The 21,433-nt window shown below is 41.5% G+C and overlaps 1 protein-coding gene across 1 annotated transcript; it reads left to right on the plus strand.

The window, feature by feature from the left end:
• The first annotated feature begins 1,255 nt into the window (after positions 1 to 1,255).
• Positions 1,256 to 20,281, plus strand: vopp1b (VOPP1 WW domain binding protein b). Its single transcript, XM_026179886.1, has 5 exons — positions 1,256 to 1,542; positions 8,103 to 8,161; positions 10,478 to 10,555; positions 12,736 to 12,869; positions 15,746 to 20,281. Exons 1-5 carry the CDS (start codon positions 1,492 to 1,494, stop codon positions 15,949 to 15,951), a joined length of 528 nt encoding a protein of 175 aa, XP_026035671.1. The 5' UTR covers positions 1,256 to 1,491; the 3' UTR covers positions 15,952 to 20,281.
• The last annotated feature ends 1,152 nt before the right edge of the window (positions 20,282 to 21,433 follow it).

The raw sequence follows: 21,433 nt of genomic DNA on the forward strand, positions 1-21,433 counted from the left end.
TACCACTGAAGTTTGCCTTCAAGTAAGAAAAAATCTTGACTTCACAATGAGCCGCAGTGGTATATTAGATGTCTCAGAATACCGTCTGTTACATTGTTTACAGACAAGTTTTTCTGTGGGACTGAAAACAAGCCTTCACTGATTGATGATGGCTCTCTTACAGCCAGAGCAGATCTTTACTGAGTTACGTTAGAGTACCTGTTTCATATTTAAATCAGAAATGCAGGGTAACTGTCTTTTTTGAATGTTGAAGTTTAATCAGTTAAGGGAAACATGTAATAAGAAATAAGCAATCTATATGTTGGTCAACTATTAGTGAGGTATTTCAGTATAATTTTGAAAAAATTAGCTATTTTGAATACAGATGCAGATTGTCGGGGACAAAAAAAGCCACTGTGAATGGATCCAAAATCAGATCCTGATGGAAATGAACTGAATAGGACCTGGACCTGATCTGAGTCTTTTTAACCCTGTCCCACTGTGCAAGTGTGACCAGTAACTTTACAGCTTTGCTTTTATGCTCAGCTTTCTCCTCACTACAACAGATCAGTACAGTATTTACATGACTATGGACACCATCCCAGTCCAGCTGTCAATCTCATGTTCCATTCAAGCCATACTAATAAACGCCACTTGAACTTCTCCACCTGGGGCAGTAACATCCCTAATCCGGAGTCGCACCCACCCTTTTCTGAAAATCAAATAGGTCCCAGAATAGAACCCTGTGAGACGCCTTTAGTTAGCTCGGGAGAAGATGTCGATCCTCCATGTAATCACTTCTGGAAGACAGACTTTGTTTTTCATCATGACGGTGATCCTAAACACACTGCCGGTGGAGTGAAAGACACACAACTGAACACCATCACTCATGCACTGCCCTAATCATTGTGTAAGTGTGGGATCATCTCGACAGAGAACAGAAAACAAGACAGCTCCAAAGAACTGTTCTTCAAGAAGCCTGGAGAACTGTTCCTGCTTAAAGAAATCACCAGAAAGCTTGCTCAAGACAGTTCCGGCTTTTGATGTATATTTGCAGATGTTTTAGAGTACTGCATCTATTTCTCTAGTAAAGTATGAAGGTGACTCGAAGCTTTTGCACTGTACTGTACATGTGTTGGATATGAAGTCATAGCCATTGTTCTAATATTCTCCGGGGAAGTGTAATGTCCTATGAAATGAGGAAACTGTGTGTGTGTGCGTGTGTGTTTGTGTGTGTGTTTGTAAGGCAGAGTAGGGGGTGGGGGGCTGGGAAAGGGGCGTGGAATAAACCAACATCACAGGCTAATGCAGCTTCCCATCATGCCATTTAATCTCCCTTTTTGGTCTGTTTGACCGTCGCCCGGTTTGCCTTCATCCGTCCTGTCAAACCGACTGGATCTGCTGTCTGTGTCCGCCAGCGGGATGAAACCGACATAGTGATAACGGAGCATCCCCCCCGCGTCCTCCTGTCCACGAGCGGAGCTTTGCTCCCACTCTCCTACCGACGGAGATATGAGACATCCACTGCTCGATGCAGCCCTGACATTGTGGCTATTTGTAGAGGTGAGGTGTCCTCCGGTGTTACTGTGGTATTAATAGAGCTGTGACGGACAGGCGCGGGTTCTGGGTGACGCCGCTGGCTGTACCTTTATAAGGCTTTCGCTCGTGCCTTGTTGTGCCGGGGCTGACTGTGCTGTAGTTCCGATACAGACAGATCAGACCTAACAGAACCCGGCATGCCCGGCTCAGTGAGAAAGGACCTCCGCTGTACGTGCGGCACTCTTTGTCAACTTCATGAACGTCACAGCGAGAGACGCTCGAATATCTGTAAAAGCTCAACGTTAAGCTGGGATATGGCAACAAAATCAGAAATGTGGAGAAATGCGAAGCTGGTGGGATTGTGTTCGTGCAGAATAAAAGAGTGTGGAACAGTAATATGGCTTTTACCCCCACATCGGATTGTTTGAGTGGGTGAGCTACCTGTGATTCTGCCATCCTTTGTCTTTGTGCTCAGACCCCATAACTCCTCAGTAGGTTACTGGGCCTGTAGGACACACGGCAGCAGTCTGAATCAGTGTGCACGCAGTCACATTTCTTTTTTGTGGTGTTGGTCTTTTCCTCTGATGTACCCTTCTGCACTTGTTGGGGATATAATCATTTAAAAAGAGGTGAAAACGAGCTCCAGTTTAATTTTACAGCCTCTAAATGTAGCTCACTCTTTCTATCAGCCGTGCACTGCTGACACTCCTGTCTATTCATGTAATATTAACCCTCATCATTACTATTTTATTTCATTCAGCAGATGTAGTGAGCACACATTCATTTTGAATTCAAGCAGGCTGCCTAGAAGGAGTCAAGCCCTCAGACCTTGTGCTGCTCCTGCAGTGTCCGCTTTGAGGACGGGTCCTGACAGCTTAGATATTTAGTGTCACTTATAACAGCGTTGACTCACAGAAAGCACGCTTTAGACCCTGGGACATGCTTCCTCAGGGGGGAATAATAATCCTACAAACAGTGGTGCTGTTTAGTTTTCTTCACTTATGTACAAAGTGATAGCAGAGCTGTAACATTTTGGTTTTTACGAAATCCCTGAAAAGCAAGCTAACTTCCTGCTGATTTCTAATTCAATAAAACGTCTTTTTCATGGATGCACGCATCATTAAGAAGAAGAAATTGGGCTGTTTTTAGCTCCCAGTGATGCCAGTGTTTGATTGACATTGGGAACCGGAAATGGCAGCATTGGGAAACATTTATAAAATAAATATTAGGCAGCAGTAAGCTATATTAAGTACTGTTTAGTGGGTTTGAAGCACTGTTTTGCAACAGAAGCAGCAACTAATGAATCCTGTTATCTTATCGGCTTTCTGTTAGATGAAAGCAGATTAGGAGGAGTCACCCTTTCACTGTTTGCTGGGCCTGAAAACACTAGTAAAACACAGACTCACACAGTGTGAGACTCACACTTTGACACTGTGTAAATTCACCTGAAGAGATATTAAAATGTCCTTAAAGCGGAAACGAATTCATTCTCTCATCGTGGCCTGTGGGGCCTCACTCATGTGCTCTCTGTTGGATGGTAGCTACTGATATATGCACACCAGATGACAACAGTTAAACAAGGCTCTGCTTCAGGGCTTTTTTCTCTTTTTTGCATGATCAGTGCTTGTAGGGGGTTTAAACTTTCTGTATGAGCTATGAAGCCTGCAATAAATTATATTTACCATTATCAGGGACTGTTGATTAACATTATAGTGGTGCTTTGGCAGTCAAACCAGTTCTAACTGGTTCTTTATTATGACATTTTAATTTTTTTTACTTTAATAGAAAGGCCAGAGTGAAGGGTACGATGTACAGAATATGTTCCAGGGCAGACTCAAACCCAGTGAAGTGAATTATAGCAGTGCAAGTACCAAACTGATTTTAATGTGCCTTTTACTGACTATATCAAGATTAACAAATAGTCAGATTAAAACTGATTAGTGGACCCATCAGAGGCTTGTTCAAGCAAATTAACTGCTGAGTTTTCCTGTCTAGTTGTCATATATTGCCTTAAGTTTCCAAGAGGACATTACTTACTGACAATGGAAAACATGTCTTCAGAAATGTGATTGAAGCAATCGTCAAATCATGGCTACACTTAAAATTTCTAGAGAGGCATTGCATAGTACTCTAAAACACTTTGTGGGAACTGGACCTGTTGTATTCTTGACACCAAACGTGAGGACACCATCCAACAACACAATGGGCTATGTGACATTTCCTCCATCTCTGAGCTGACTCCATCATGGGCAGAGACCCCATTCTTCCTAAACATGCTCCATCTTCTGGTTTGCATATTTGTGGAGAAAGATTCATTATTTCAGTGCATGCCCTTTCATGGAAGTACTTGAAGTCTGGCAAAGCTCAAATTTCTGACTTTACAGTAAGCTCTTTCTATGTAAATGAATTACACTAATTGGCAGTTTAGAATCACTAATGAATTTAGTTTAGAAACCAAGACAGGAAGAGAAGCCTCAGTGTACACACAGGCAGGCCTCAGCTAACCAAGTGATCCAGCCCGAGAACCCTCTGAAGTGAGTGTTCCAGCCTCTACACCGTGGTGTCAGTGTAGCACAAAGGTTAAGTTGGCATTAAAACGGCAGCAAAACAAACGCTGAGTTAATTAATTAAAAACACAGAGCTTCTCAAAGTCCTATGACTGAGGTTTTCAATAATATCACATGCAGTACTATGCATGACAGACAACTGAAACATTGGAGTCAATTTGATAGTGGCCTCAGGGTAAATATAAAGAGGTTGGTATTTTGTATGGTTCATCTGGTTTAAAATGTTTGGCATGATACTCAGAGGCAATAGAGCAATAAAATAGAAGCTACAGTTTGTCTTTGAGGTTAATTGATAAGTGCTGTTGTCTCCTTAAATGCTAACAGGGTGGGGTTTGGGGGCATATTCTTAAATCTGAAAGCTCACTTTGAATGTTGTTTTCTCTATTAAAATTAATATATTATGGGTTTCCAGTAATATTACACATTTGTTTTATTTGTTGTCTCGAGTCTGGGTTTTCTCATCAGGTTGGTAGTTACTGACTGTGTAACGTGGAAGTTCTGTGTGTTCATCTGCCACCCTTTGATTGATATTGCTGTGATTTGCTTGCAGTAGAATAATCTGTCCACAGTTCTTCAAATTATTATTACTGTAACTGTGGTGCCATCAGGTAAACAGCTGGTTAGATACAGCACCTTCTTCACACATCTGGAATCTGTCGATGCAGCAAAAACATCCCTGAGACTATCAGCTTTTTAAGAACTACAGCAGCAGGGTAATAATAAGTAAGCAAAAGCCTGGTCATCACTTTTTTTCTTTTCATACTCCTGTAGTTAAGCTCAGTATTACCTAACGGATTGAAAACTTCTTGCTTTGAGTTGAGTTTGTTTTGTGGATTTCTGGGAAAACCTCGAGCTCCAAATAGACTATATTAGTCTATGTAGAGTATTTGGACCGTAGAAGTTTCCTCATGTTGCCCTTGTAAACCATCAACAATATTGCAAGTCATACAAATAATTGTAGAAACTAACATACTGTAATTTCTTGCCAAACTCAAAAGTTTATGGATGCAAAAATTCTCCATATTCCCATTATGGCTCATAGCTTAACTTCTTTGGCCATGTGTTTACTCATACCTCAGTTTTATTTGGTGGGGCGACATAAGCATCGTCTTTAACAAAAAACTGACAATTCTGCTCGTGTCTCCATATCTCTGCCTATCCTGGAGCATCTCTACACCATCTAGTTTTTCAATTAATAGGCAAATTTCCAAGTTTGTTTTAGAAAGAGACCACGTGTTGATCAGAAAAGGATTTATCTGTGGCTATAATAACAATATGAAGGCACTGCCACTCAGTTGTGTGACACATGGTAATTTCACCTTTCTTCTATATTCAGGAAATGCTTAGAAACTAATTGTGACCTCTATTGTTGTATGATGTTCAGATTTGAGTGGGCTTCACGGCCTTTATTGACATAAACATAAAGAAGAAGTTAAACAGGTGTTAGGTATGAGCAGTTGTTGGAATTTGGGAACAACCAAATGGGTGGTACCAGGTTCTGCAAATATCAACTTTGAACTGGCACAGTTAAGGAAACACCCGTGGGGTCAATACTGTTGATTGATGTAATAGGACTGCAACCAGATCCTAGACTTAGCGTTCTGATTGTTGCTAGTTGTTCACAATAAACTGACAAAGATAAGTACTTCAACCCCAGGTTTGCTAACCTGGCACTTTTAGGCACACTTTAATAGTAGTTAGTTGGAGCCCCCTTTTTGTCTTTAGAATTGGCTTCATAGCATAGATTTAAAAAGATTCCTCAGAGATTTTACTTTATATGACATGATAGCATCACTCAGTTGCTCCAAATTTGTTGACATGTTGAGTTTCATGTTGGTGCATTGGATTAGGGAACAGTTCAACTGGTGTACCTAATAAAGTGGTTAGTGAGTGTAGAAATGATGGCTCCTTATAGTTTTGGGTATATGATGGAGATGGGTGCAAAGAGCTTAGTACAGACTAAAACAGTAAAAGTCCTCAAGTGTGTCATGCGGTGAATGATATGTGGACCCCAATGTGAAGTGGCGCTGGAAAAGGTGAAGTTTGAAATGTTCTTTTTCTACATTTCACATGGAAACCATCTCAGCTTTAATCTTCCTGGTTCCCTGACTTCATCGGACTTCAGTATCTCGTGTCCTTGTGGAGTTTTCTGCTTTCCCATGTGCTCTGAATAAATGCTTTGGATGGCTGACAAGCTTGACTTAGTATCCTGTGTATATACAGGAAAAGTTGTGCAGAGTAATATAGAAATTTAGGTTTATCAAAACCTAGTAAAAGGTCTGGTTCCACAAAGAAGCCTGGGTCTGGACCATGACCGAGGACATAGAGGATTAGAAGAGATGGAACAAAATATTAGATTTAATTAAATAGTTGAAAAACTGAAGACAAGTATGAGTATTGCAACAACATTCATAAGCTCTCTGTGGCTATTTTCATATCAGTACTGGAAGAAAGTTTTTCTTGCTTTATGTCTAATCAGGAAATTTTTGCAACACAGTCCGAGTGAGCAAAATTCAAATGAGATTGATGGCTCTGTGTTGGAGCAAAGTGGTGTTCTCGGATGTCCGACTGTTGCAGAGCTCTTCCCTTCCTGATCATCCCGAACACTTTCGCTGCTTCTAAAAGCTTTCAGTGCAGCATGCAACCATTTGAACTATTCATCCTTCCCGGCGTCCTCAATCCAAAAGCCATCTGAGCTGCTTTTAAAGCAAGAAAACACATCCTCTGGTTGCGTAATGGTCATTTTTGTCCTGTGGGAGCACAGAGGGACTCTTTTCTCCACTGTCAGCTTTTCCAACCAGCTCTAATTAGAGAAAGACAATGAACAGAGCTGGATTGTATTCATGGCTGGCAGAGGGTTGAAGACAGGATGAGAATTAGGTCCAAATACAAGTGAATAGATGGTAACAAAGTTAAAAATTGTGAAATTGCGCATTTCCTTTTCCAGCAATATCTTAAATACACTTTCAGATTGATAATGTCATAAATTGTACTGTAGTTTTCTCCTGTTTCTTCCATTGTACAGGATATAACAGTGGAATAGTTCTGTTATTTCACACTCATATCCCTCATGCCAGAGGTGACTGACATTGCTTACTGAGTCATAAAGGCTTATGTTGTCTAGATGAATGTGAGATAAGAGACAGTTTTATTTATATGACACCAAATCACAACAACAATTGCATCAAGGCACTTTGTATTGTAAGGTAATAACCATACAATGATACAGAGAATACAGAAAAAACAACAATCATCCTATGAGCAAGCATTTTGGCGACAGTGGGAAGGAAAAAATCCCTTTTAACAGGTCCGACCGATCTCAGCCATACGGCACGTTGCCACCCGCCCCTCCCAGTGAGCCAAGCTGGCGCCCGTGTTTCAGGTTTTTAGTCACAGTGAAAATGTCTCTGCATCTTTCATCCACAATGTGTATACACAGAGTGACTTTCTTAAGCTGTTTTTGAGAAGCAGTTTCCTGGACTCTATTTGAGGTTTTCTTTGGAAGGGATATGCAAAGGCTAAAGATATTTTTAAAACCCTCCGAGGCTCTCTCTTTCCAATACAATTTAAAATGGTTTTATTCTCATGGGAAGAGCAGGAAATGAGTCCATGAACACACTGGATCTTTTCTAGGGGTAAGAAGTTTTACCCTAGCATGAGAGTGGAATATTCCACGAGTAAAGCACCAGTCAGTGAATCTGTATACTAGAACCCATTTTACTTTGCAGTAAATGGAGTTCATTATAAATCATTTTATTACCTTTTGATTTTTTATGTTACTAAGCCCTCATTTGTCAGCTATTGGCTGGAATGTCCCAGCTACAAACTTCTTTGTACTGCTCAGGCAACATTAATTACCCCCCTGCTCGACACCACACATAATACACTCCCGATCAAAGGTTTAAGACCATTTGAAAAATTGAGAACCCAGCAAGAGCTGCTGCTGCTAACTGAGCTTCATTTTGTGAGTTGGAAAGAGTTGCAAGTTTTTAATCATCACCTTTTTCTCTTTTACAGTGTGTAGAGGCGAAAAAGTACTGCTGGTATTTCGAAGGTGGATACCCCATCTACTTCATGTAAGTTTTTAAACCAATGAGCTCAACCCTTGGATGTCCACTGTGGTCACTGACCATCCTTTTCATGTGTAAACGTTTTGTAGGTCTGAGATGTTTGTAAAAGAATGAGATGAAAACATGTTAGTAGATTAAATGTGTTACCCTAAAATGAGTTTCTCATGCATTACTGTTTTTATATAATAAAAAATGAAAATGACTTTGGGAGAATATTTGACAATTAGGACTTCAAAACTAAAACTCCACTTTTACATCACAAGTCATGGCGTGCATGGAGAAGCATGAGGCAGAGGCGTGGCATGTGGTGACTAGTTCTTGCTGATGTCCTAAAAACTGTGGAAATCCAAGCGATTTGACTGTTCAGCAGAGAAGCAGTAACGGCTGCAGTGGCTGTGCATGCAGCCCGAGCACCTCGCTGCAGCTTTGCAATCATTTATTACCTGGGCTGTTCACTCCATTAATTTCTGTTCATCGAATGCTATCTTATTATGTTTAATGATGTACTGTCATCGTTTAACAGCCACTAATTTCTATACAGTGGGATTAATTGTAAATGAACTGCCTCTCTCAGACCGGCTCTGGCCTACAGATTTGATCCTGATGTTATGTTTCCTGTTCGCACCTCTTAAATCTTTGTGGAAACTGTAATATCCCTCAAACCTTAACAGAATGATAACATATAATTTTTATATGTGATGGAATCAGTATTTTTGTAAGTAGTGATGCAAAAACCCTTTTTTAGGTAAAATGTTTTGTGCCAATGCATAGAGAGTATAAATATTATGCTACCTACACACAAGGAGTGTGACAGAAACTGGCATCAACTTTATCTGGTGTGATGCAAACACTGCTCGCTGCATGCTTTGCAGCACCTGCGGACATTGATTAGCCTCCCAGCTCTAGCGCTGAAATGCTAGAAGGGCTAGGAATGGGAGAGCCCAGCATGAGAAGTCATGCTGATTTGTCCATAGTCATCTATCGCACACACACATGCACACACACGCACTGCAGACAACTTTTTTTTCCCAGCTGCATTAATTCCAGTTTCCTGCTGCACTTCTCAGACTGGTCAACCACAGTTGGCCTCTGTCCTGACTGTTCCCAGGCTGCTGGGTTGTCAGTTAAAGGGAAACTTCTTTAAATTTTGTTTACCAAGCAGAAAGTGTGATTAATGCAAAAATACACCTGTGTGTATTGCAAATTATGGTGGAAATGTCAGGGAACTGTAGCGAGACTCTCTGTACTGCAATAAAAAAAGTATGTTACTGTACATACAGACTAATGTAATTTACTGTGTGTGGCAGGACAGTTTTTCCTCAGCTCTGTAGTACACTGAGGTAAAAACAGTGTTTAACTGTCTTGCAGTTGAACAACTAAAATATCTGGCACAGATGTTTTTTCTCTGGAGTTATATGGAGTTTCTCTGATGTCCTAATTACTGGAGACAATAAGCTCAAAAACACACAAGTTCAACACAAAACCATTACAATAAAAAGGAAGACATTCCATCCATCATCAACTTCCTTCTGTACTTGCAGAGCTTTTACCCTTGAAAGCAACTGCTTGGCTTCTAAGTCTGAATAAATAATTGATTTCAAAGAGGTGAAATCTGTCTGTAAGAGGAGACTTTTCTTTTTTGCTGATGGGCTCCACCAGTGTCAGACTGAAAACTATGGACTCACTCACCTGTTGAGAAGAAAGAATGTGAGCTGGCTAAATCGTATTTATCTTATAACTCGAGTTGTTGTTCATGACGCCAAAATATGTATCGGAGCGATCTCTTCTTCCTGTTAAAAGGAAGATTTTCCTTCCCACTGTCACCAAGTTCTTGCTCATAGGAGGTCCTTGGATTGTTGGGGCATTCTCTGTATTATTGTAAGGTCTTTACCTAACGGTTGAGGCAACTGTTGTTGTAATCTGTTGCTATATAAAAAAAATTGACTGGAAGTTAATAATAAGTTAAGAATGATATTTCCATCTGTAGTAATTTATATTTGGTGGCATGGTTCTACACTCTACCGAGGCCGTAAATGAAATGTAGAGTTCTTCTTCTCACCCTTCCATGGAAAGCCAGAGTCTGGGAGAGCTGCAGTAAAATCCTGGAACAGATGACAGCAGATATATATCTGAGGTCAGATACAGCAAGAAAGAAAGAGGTGGGTTGCAAAGCAGCTCGCAGGTGCAGAAAAGAAGGAATAGGATAATGTTCTTAAAACGTTAACAATAATTCACCACTCCCAAGTAGCTAAACAGTAAAACAATAACAGAGGCTAACTGCTCCATGCTGTTGCTGACTCATTGCCGTGTGACTTGCTGCAGATGCCGTTCCTACGAGGACTGCTGTGGGACTCGCTGCTGTGTGAGAGCCCTGTCCATCCAAAGACTATGGTACTTCTGGTGAGTTACTGTGTGTTGGGTTTACTATGTGTGCACAGCTGTGAAAACGAGCAAAGACCAAACAAACAAATAACACAATCATAAACTTGTGCACATTTTTACCATTTTGTTTTGCAGGTGTAGCTACATTAAAGAGCTTTACCTTGTGGTTACACTGAATGTGCAGCATATGTGGACTGAGCTTTCTTTCAGTGGTGACTTCTGGCGCACACATTCGACATAGGGCTGACTGAATTACAGGCAAAACAAGAGGCTGTAATTTGTTTTTAGCATCATTTTGTGTCCTCTGCTTTTATTGAGCACAGTGGGTAGAACTTCACACTGGGTTTGTGTCATTTACAGACTACAGTAGACTGTGTAGTTATTTAATTATCAAGCAAAATTCAGCAGGTACTCATCACTGTTAGAGTAATTTCTTCTACACTGGTAAAAAAAAAGTCTGTTTTTAACTTTTGCACATATAAACACCACTTATGTGTACAAATATACTGCATGCTGGTCTCATTCAGCAACCATTTCAGTGGCTATTCTGTTAGCATAATGTTGCAGCAACTGCTTTGCAAAGATGTGTTTAGCTCCAAGGTTTTTGAAAATGAGAAAAGATCAAAGGTCTCGCTACAAACTTTTTAGGAGAAAGAAATCATTTTTTAAATAAAAGTTAAAAATAGCTTCCCATTCTGAAATTTGACTTCTTAACATCTGCCTGATTGCTGGCGAGCTGTTTAGACTTCCATCTATTAACTCTACCCCTAAGTGATTGGTGGATGCTAAGAGACTTAACTAGATGTTTTTCCAGTGGCTAAAAAAATCTGGCTATTATAAAACAGCTCTTAGTTCATAGGATCAGTTTCCTCAGTTTTACTGACAAATTTATGGTGTTTTCTTATTAAATACAACATGATAATTGTTTACATTATGACCCCCTTAATGTCCACAGTGATAATAGTTACAGTTCCTAAATTCATGGCTCGAAAGGACCTAACACACAAGATGCCAAAATGCTGTTCTGGTTCAACAAACTTTTATTCATGAAAGTGTGATTACTTATAAAGAACGAACATAAGTAACAGAGTTGGGAGGCCCAGCAACAACAAAGCAAACAGAAAAAGGACCAGCCGCACTTTCTGTATTACTCTGTCGGGTGTGGAGAGTCCACTTTGAGGATCTCCTTAATCCCACTTCCATACCTTCTGTAATGGAAGCAGAGACTGGGGATGAGGGGGATGACTTGCCTGTCACTGGGGGTGAGGTCACTAATGTAGTTAAAAACTGCTTGGTGGCAGACACCCCGGGGTGGGGGAGGTGGTTCTCCCTTAGTCCCTTGAGGCTTTGGGTGTTGTGGCTTTATTTTGGCTGACAAGTCTCAGCACCTCTGGTTTGGCAGACTGAGGTGGTGCCCCCCCTTATTAGAAGGGGGGATGGAAGGTGTGCTCTATCTATAGGGGGAGTCGCACTTCTCAGCCTCTCTGGTCTGTGCCAGGATACAGGAGAGGAGAGTCCATGAGTTAATTGAACGTAGGAGTCAGGAGGACTGGACCAGCTCAAGGATATTTGAGGGTGTTTTCCTAACCAGTCTGCCTGTGTTTTGTGTTCCTAGTGCCTCTATGATTTTGGACCTTTAGTGGTTATTTAAATATTCTGTCTCCTAGCCTCCGAATATCTATTTGCTAGTGTCTCTATTGGTTTTTTTTTTTTCATTATAGATTTCTGTTAGTGAAGTTATTGTTTCCTTTGTATTTTGGAGTTATTTTGTATCCTTGCATCAGCCTTTATTTGTCTCCTGTTTAATCTTGTCTGCCTGTGGGAGTCTGTGAGTCTGCTCGTGGGTCCTAATCGCCACCATCAGCTAAATCACGACAGTAAACAACTCGATGTCCCCCCCGGATGAGCTGCAAGAGGTGGGTGGGGTGAAGGGAGTCTGGGTTTGTCTACTCAGACTCCAGCCTCCAACCCGAATCAGCAGAAAGTGAATAAATGGAATGATGACCGACAACATATTCATAACATCAGAGATGTCTTTTAGAAACAGCAAATGTAGCTTTCATGCTTAATAACATTTTTTGGTAGCAAAGTCATGTCAGTGTTGACATGCTAGCTGGATAGTTTGCCACATAACGTCATCATTCTGATTTTAGCCGGAACTCCTGTAGTTACAGTGATATGTTTTGTTTTCTTCTCAGGGTGCTGCTGATGATGGGAGTGTTGTTCTGCTGTGGTGCAGGCTTCTTCATTCGCAGAAGGATGTACCCGTCTCCTTTGAGAGACGAGCCAGCCTTCAATGTCTCCTTCACTAGGCACCCTGTTACCACACCAGGTACAGTAGGCTGTGACAGGTGCACAGACAAGAGTGACAAACTAAGATGCAGTAAAACTTCATATTAAATAAAAAGAAAAATTAAAACAGTGTGAGATTTGTGTTTACCATGGAAAACCGTTGAGTTGAACAGTGTAAGAAAGTGAAGTCAGAAGAAGAAGACATGGTTGCATCAAACGTACTCCAAAGTACAAGGCCCACGTTTTGAGGACCAGCACACTTAACTCAAACATTCTGCACATGTTTCTTTTATTAAAGTTTGGCAGCCGTGTGGCTCTGTTTATGAACGCGGTGGTGTGACTAACATGTACTTATGCTAACATGTAACTGTATTACTCTATGAGCTCTAAAGGCCATCGTAGATAAAAGCCATCTGGACTGCCGAAGTATGCTTTATAGTCCGATATGAGGGAAGTGGATATGACAGGCACCCTAAGAACTGAATGTTTGCATAAGAGACAAACAGGCACAAACATGGTTTCCTTTTTAAAAGCTATTCAGGCAGACATCACACAGTATGTTATTATTATTATTGTCATTATTAATAAAATAATAATAACAAGATATAGAGAAATTCATTTGTATGTGGAATATTTTAAAAATCAACAAAGTAAAGTAGAAATAAAATGTTAACACTGATGTGCTGCACAGTGGAGGAACGTTTCTGATATCTGTCCTTATCTTGTCCAGAATCACTCTGTTAGAAAACGTGCCGTGGGTGGTCAAGCTTGTCCAAGCTAACAGTTTTGCCCTCCTCACCACCGTTTACAGCGAATCATCCTTCCTGATTAGTTCATTCAGTCTCTGGGTGCTGCCAGCTGTGATGCTAGACACAACAGACTGATAGAAAATCTCCAACATTTTACTGCACATGTTGAAGTACCTCAGCTTCCTTAGCAAAGAGAGTCTGCTGATCTCCTTCTTGTATGCAGTCTGCGCTGGTCTTCCAGTGAGCGTCCAGGTACTTGTACTCACTCCTTCACCACATCGGCATGGTGTTCAAGGATGGATGCTTGCTGGCTTGCTGGATGCATGCTAGCTGGCCTCTTATGCATCTCTTTGAAGCATCTTTTTGGTCTCCTTTACATCGAAAGAAGATCAATCCGGGACCAGGTCGAGGGGGCAACAGCCTAAGCAGAGAAGCCCAGACCTCCCTCTCCCCAGCCACCTTCTCCAGCTTGTCCGGGGGAATACCAAGGCATTCCCAGGCCAGCTGAGAGATATAATCTCTCCAGCGTGTCCTGGATCTGCTCCGGGGCCTCCTCCCGGTGGCACATGCCCAGAACACCTCACCTAGGAGGCGCCCTGGAGGCATCCTTGTCAGATGCAGCGGGCTTTCACTTTGGTGGCCTCAGAATCTCATCTCTGATTTTTGCAGATGATGTGGTTCTGTTGGCTTCATCAGGTGAGGGCCTCCAGCTCGCACTGGAACGGTTCGCAGCCGAGTGTGAAGCAGCGGGAATGAGGATCAGCACCTCCAAATCTGAGGCCATGGTTCTCAGCCGGAAAAGGGTGGAGTGCCCACTCCGGGTCGGGGATGAGTTCCTGCCCCAAGTGGAGGAGTTCAAGTATCTCGGGGTCTTGTTCGCGAGTGATGGGAGAAGGGAGCTGGAGATCGACAGACGGATTGGTGCTGCGGCTGCAGTGATGCAGACGCTGCACCGGTCCGTCGTGGTGAAGAGGGAGCTGAGTGTAAAAGCGAAGCTCTCAATTTACCGGTCGATCTACGTCCCTACCCTCACCTATGGCCACGAGCTGTGGGTAGTGACCGAAAGAACGAGATCGCGGATACAAGCAGCAGAAATGAGCTTCCTCCGAAGGGTGGCTGGCCCCTCCCTTAGAGATAGGGTGAGAAGTTTGGCCATCCGGGAGGGGCTCAGAGTAGAGCAGCTGCTGCTCCACATCGAAAGGAGCCAGCTGAGGTGGTTCGGGCATCTGACAAGGATGCCCCCTGGGCGCCTCCTGGGTGAGGTGTTCCAGGCATGTCCCACTGGGAGGAGGCCCCGGGGCAGACCCAGGACACGCTGGAGAGATTATATCTCTCGGCTGGCCTGGGAACGCCTTGGTATTCCCCCGGACAAGCTGGAGGAGGTGGCTGGGGAGAGGGAGGTCTGGGCCTCTTTGCTTAGGCTGCTGCCCCCGCGACCCGGCCCCGGACAAAGCGGATGAAGATGGATGGATGGATGGATGGAAATTTACTTTGTGTCAGTCAACCAAGCAGAAACTTAAGTGGAACATTCCAATAATAGCACAGCGTCAAACTCTCTGAAAAGGTGACCCGGAGGAGGACGTTTTTACTCGTTTTTCTCTCTGATGAACTCCAAAGTAAAGTCAGCATCTCAGCCTGCTTGTTCTAATCTTCTCTGACACCCTGTTTGTTTAAGGCTTTGGGTTGAAGGCAGAAAGATAAATAAGGAATCAGTGATATAACTGTGGTAGTGAAAAACGATCGATGGAGAGGATTTCTGCTCAGTGAGTAATAAAGTGGTATTCAGAGGTACTGGCAGTCTATCCTTACTGATTATCAGAGAGTTTTAGGAATAACAATAACACTGAAGATTTTTACTATAAACATGAGACCAGTTTATGTACTTGTACCTGTTATATTTTAGTTTTGATTTTTAACAAATTTTCAAGAATTTCAAAAAAAAAAAAAAGTCACTTTCTTACCATGATTATGGGGCATGGATAGATGCACTGTGTTCTTTGATGGCTGAGCTCTACTGTTTATAGTAAATGTGAAAAAGGTTTTGAATATTTAACATATGAATACCAGAATGAAATCGCTCATGTGAATGCTGTCGTAACAGCCTATTTTTAAACTTGAGATTTTAAAGGAAAAGCATTTGAATCATTTCTTTTCTCTTTTCCTGCAGTTTCCCAGCAGCCAGGGAGCATGCAGGGCTTCGGGGTGAATGGATTGGCAGGAGGTGACCCAGGGGTTACCATGACACACCCGCCGTACCCGCCACAGCCTGGCTCCACCCACATGATGATGGGTTCCTATCCGCCACCTCCGTCGTACTGCAACCATCCTCCACCATCCTACGAACAAATATTTAAAAACAGCGACAAGAAGTGATGTCTGCAAGGACTCGAGGATGAAACGAAATAAGGGAATGTGGCACTGAGGCTGAATCATCAGGATGTTTAGACACACAGGGACACGTGCCAGTGGACAGCGGTTTTTTGATGTAAAAACTGGAAGACACACACTCTCCTCCCATGTGGAAAAGACTGAAAAAGCACAGTAACCAGTCACTCATTCACCATTTCCTTTCTAGCTCACACTACACACAAACACATTCATCTGAGGCCTCCTTTTTCTGAATCCACATGTATGTACCAGCTTTCTGAACTGACGATAAGTGAGGATGGACGGAGTAAGTCGGAGGTTTCATTCAGTATCTCGCTCAGAAAAAGAAACTGCCATGTGCATTCAACATTTTGATTTTTAAAGGTTCTTCTTCTATTAGGAAAACTGAAAATACTGACAGCGAGCTCCATAATTATAAAAAGGTCAGTTAGAAAATGCCTTCTGTAGCCAGCATTTTAGTGCAACAGCTCTTTACATAACGATGAGATCACGATCCATTTTATGTTACAGATGTTTTTCCCAGTCATGTAAAGACATAACGAGCAGGCAGTGGCTCATTTTCCTGAAAGCAGTGACAGTTTCGCCTCAACACAATTTATATTGTCACTCTTTTCATCAGCGTCAGATTTTGATTCTTAGTGCGAGGACAAACGAGAGGGCGTGTCACTTCTCTGAGTTTCACTGAGATGAGCTCTTTGGGTACATGTGTGTGCCTGAGAGGCAGCACATGTGTAAGAACAGGAACACCTACTGTTGTTTTGGGAGCAGTGTTTGTGTACTCATTCAAAAAAGTCATGCATCACATCATTTGTCATGCTACTCGCTACATTAATTTTGCATTACTCACCAACATGGCCTGTAGTACACCATTAAGTTAACATATATACCTTTATACCTATATATATACCTTAGCCCGCAGTCCCACTGACACAAGAACACACAAGGTGTTTTTTTGTTGTGTCTGACTGCTCGTCTGTGCTTTTGTCGAAGTCAAAAGTCAAGCTTGGTTGGGGTCAGTATGCGTTCAGTTTTACATCATTCTGGGTTCTGTTGTTTTGACTACATTTATTGGCCTTTCTTTGTCAGGTAATTAAAACAGTTACATCCCAGTTTAAAGTGAAAGTACTGTGTGTGTCTGTGGGACAGCAGTGATATGTCTTTTCCATCCTCGTAAAATTCAGTCTAGCCTGATTTCTTACAGACTGTCAGGTTGTCAGACAACACAAAGGCAGATTTAACAGTGTATCAGTGAAAGCAGAAAAACTTATTCAGAAGACACAGCAGCACACCAGAACACTAACATAACCACTGCAACAACATATGCCAGTTCAGAACTGCTGAATGCAGGATGTGGATGGTAGCATTTTCCATGGCTGTGTGACGGATGGTGCAGCGTCGGAGATGCAGCAGCGATGCTCTTCTATCCTCTGTCAGACCTGCTGAGTCACTGTGTGTGCAGAGCACAGGCACATCTAGGAAACCATCACTTGCATTCATCTTATTTGAGGATGTTAATGGTCCATATACTCTGCAAATGTGACCTTCCTCTATTTAACAAGCTTTTTGCTACGATGCTCATTTTTCCATAACATTGCTGCAACATGCATCAATCCTTAGTTTGCACATTTTTATTAAAACCCCTAAAATTAGAGCTGCAGATTTATAAAATACATGGACCTAAATTATTATTTAGCAATTCTTGATTATTTATGCGCAGTAAAATTTGATTTGATGCTTGTTCAAATGATTTATTCTTGCACAACCTCTGGTACCTGATGATGAAGATAAATGGAATTATGTATTATTGATGCTGTGGTTTTAATTTATTTACTGGCTCAGTGTGTTTGCATGAGAGTGGCGGGCAGATCTCAGGCTGTCTCTGAGTGTTAAATAGTTAAATGCTGCCGAATGTCCATCAGTCCTACATGTTGAAGCATGCATGCCCTGCTAGTGTTATATTTTTTTAATCAGGCAGGGGATCTGGACACTGTGTTTTATCTGGTTATTTCACACTGAGTGATGTTCCTTTAAAGGTTGTATGTGACAGTAAGTGCACGCTAAAATGGGACGTTAGCAGTATTGGGGCACAGTGTACAGGAACCATGCAACATTATATGCTGTAGAATGCATCGAGCTAAAACCACGATGGTCAGTAAACCTCAGAGCCAGCAGCAGCACAATCTGCACACAAAGAACATAAAACAAGTGATGCTCTAAGTAGTGTTTTGAACACTGGGACATGCTCATTAGTTCACATGAACCTGTCTGTGAGCATAATATGGTTTGCCCATCAGTGTCAGCACTGAGCAGGGCACCACGATTTGATCTACAATATTATCTGTCCAAAGTCATGTTCAGTGTAACACACAGTGTCACAGCACTAATTCATGATTTGTGATGACATCAAAGACATATTGTACATTTACAAGGATAAGAACCTTTCCTTATTGCCTTTTGTCAAACCATTCACTGTTCGGTATGCTAATGATATTCCAGACTCACTGTATACATATTCTGACACATACTCTGAGTAATTATGGCTGAATATAACGAAAATTTGGAAAAGGTGATTTCCCCCCCCCCCCCTTTTTGGTATTGTAGGTACTCTCAGCAGAGTATGTACTGAGGCTGTAGCTCATTCACTGCTGAAGAAGCAGGAAACCCACAAGCACAGCAAAAACTGCAGTAATCTACTTTAGGTTGTTTCAGGTAGCGACACACATTTGATTTGGTGGGCCCCAAACAGTTTTGTGTATTTTCTCCCAGGATCAAACTTTTGCTTGACAGACAGATGCGTAAACCACTTTGACATGGAGCCACTATAACTGGTTATAGTGGAACTAGAATTCTGAAAAAAGTCAGAATTCTGTCCTCAAACTCGAAATTCTGAGTTTAAACTCAGTATTCAGAATTCTGAGTGTTAAGTCAGAATTCTACGAGTTAGAGTTGTTCGTGGAATTTTTAAGAGGGAAGACATTTCACAAACTGACTTGTTGCGCTGGCATCCCATTGCAGTACAATGCTTGAATTCGGGAGCTCTTTAGATCAACCTGTTCTTTCACCTGAATTCAAACATTAACAGGTGTGGCCTATTTTGGACCAGGTACTGAATCTAGTGTTTAAGCGATTCAGCTTCTCAAAATTATGATAGTTGCTACAAAATCTGAAAGTTCATGCATGTGGAATTACAAATAAAGCGAGGAGAGGCACAGATCCACAGGACTTGCTTGCTTTAATGTAAAATTGTCCTTAAAGATATAATAAATATCAATCGATGACGATAAGTGATGTGTGGCCCACCAGGTGAAAAATATGACATGAAACTAAAGTGAATCACTGTGATTTTACTGTGTCTATTGTCATGCTACACTCTCACTTTTACAATGTGGATCCTTTGTTATTTGTGATGACTGATAAAAATTGTAGTGTGGGATCTTTCTTTAGCTTCTGAAGGGGGGCAGGTCTGAGAACAAAATTACTGCAGTACAGTAAGTACTCGTAGCTGCTGATATTTTGTCCCCCTCCTAGATAATCATACCAGCATAAGGTAGCAAGGTTTGATCCCTAGACAGGCGTTACCAGTCCTTGCTGTTTATGAAATTGGTCAAAAATCTGCACATAAAGACATTTTTAAACATGGTTAACCAGCAACTCATCACTTGAATAAAGCATTGTATGTTTGTGCGAAATTAGAAACCGTGTGTGTGTAATCTGACTTGAGATCAACATTTCATCGATATTGTATTTCAACCATTGGTGGTGCTTTTAAAAGAACTGAATTATGCTTTTAAGATAAGTTATATTTATAATTTCGCACCATGCGTTTCGATCACACAGAACAATGTGATACCCTCTGGGTTGACAGCAGACATGAAACAATTGTACAGCTGAATAGCAGAGCCCAAACTGCCATTGGATTTATGTTTGCACAACATACACGAAGACAACATCGTGAATACTGTTTCATGAGATTTCTGAGAGCTGTCACACTGTTAACCTCTGCAATGTGCACACACACACTTGTGTGAAGTTAGAGGCCATGTGTGATTCTGGGAGTGTTGGGCTCCCACAGGTAACCGGGAGCAGGTTTTAGATTGACTCTGGGTTGTTTCTGGTGTCGAGCAGTTGGGCTGGGAATAGGGAGCACAATATTAGAAAGGTATTCAGTTCAATCATCTCAAACTATGCAATAGATACTGAAATAGGTGAAGCATTTTGATCCTGCTTTTCTCCTCCCACATTTACCTCTTTTTCATCTGCTTTCAGACGTACATTGTACATTGTGAAATATGTAAATAAAGGTCACTTCTAATGAGATGGTATACTGACCTGTTTCTTTGAATCTTTCTTGTTATATACCACAGTGACATCGCTGAAGGTGATGACTCCAATAACAGAATATATACAGTTATGTGCAAAATAATAGCAGTGTGTTAAAGCAACAGATGTTACTAATAGCACCTATTTCCATATATACTGTTAAATAATCCAATTCTTTGATCTTTGGGCTAAAGGATGAGCAACACTCGGTGTATAAATGCTCAATCAACAATTACTTTCATTCATACAATTCTTATTATTCCATACAAACACTTTTGAGCATTAACCATCTGGAGGGGAAATGAGCACGGTGTCCGCCTGATCTCAACGTGTCTGACCGTTTCTCACATTCTTATAGCTTCAGCCCCCCTCCAAACTAAGCATCCACATGCTTTCTCTATTATGGCGCCTAAGTGACGGCCTTCTCCTGATGAGATGGGGCAGAAAACCTCTACGGTATGTTCTGTTCTCTTTGTAATCAGAAAAATAAGGCCATGATTCTCTGAAAACAGTATTTCTTATAACTCAGCAGTATCATGCATCATAAAACAATATCATTCATTCACCATAAACCAGCAGTCTAATATAATACAAATCAGTCTAATAAATCTAATAGTTATCACCTCTTCAGTAAAATAATGGGAACTAAAACTACATAATAATTTCACAATCTTTAATTAGGGGTATAACGTGGCATAAGATAATATAATAATCTCACAGTACAAAGGCACTGGGAGCTGTGCACATTCAATCCCAAATGTAAACATGAACTGTTTTTCCTTTCTGGAACATTTACAGTATAAACTGAAAATGAAATGAGGCACTTTGCTGTTTCCAATCAACCTTTTGATCAAAGTTCTTCTTCCCTCAGTGCAACTGGAACGACCCATTTTACTCACTGAGCAAAGGGCTAAAACCAGCAGGTACAGCATCTGCTGCCTTCCTTTCTTAAATAAGGGCCATAACTGACACCCATTTCTTCACAGATTGAATGACCTCCCTAACTTAGCTCCACACTGCTATTAATTTGAATACATCCCCAATTAGCAGCATGCATGCCATGTGCGTTAAGTCTGTTGGTTGGCTATTACTCTGCTACACCTAGTCATGAATTTGTTCCCATGTTGTTTCATCATTTCTGCCAAAA

The sequence above is a fragment of the Astatotilapia calliptera genome, chromosome 9 (genome assembly GCF_900246225.1).
Source record: "Astatotilapia calliptera chromosome 9, fAstCal1.2, whole genome shotgun sequence".
Taxonomy (NCBI): domain Eukaryota; kingdom Metazoa; phylum Chordata; class Actinopteri; order Cichliformes; family Cichlidae; genus Astatotilapia; species Astatotilapia calliptera.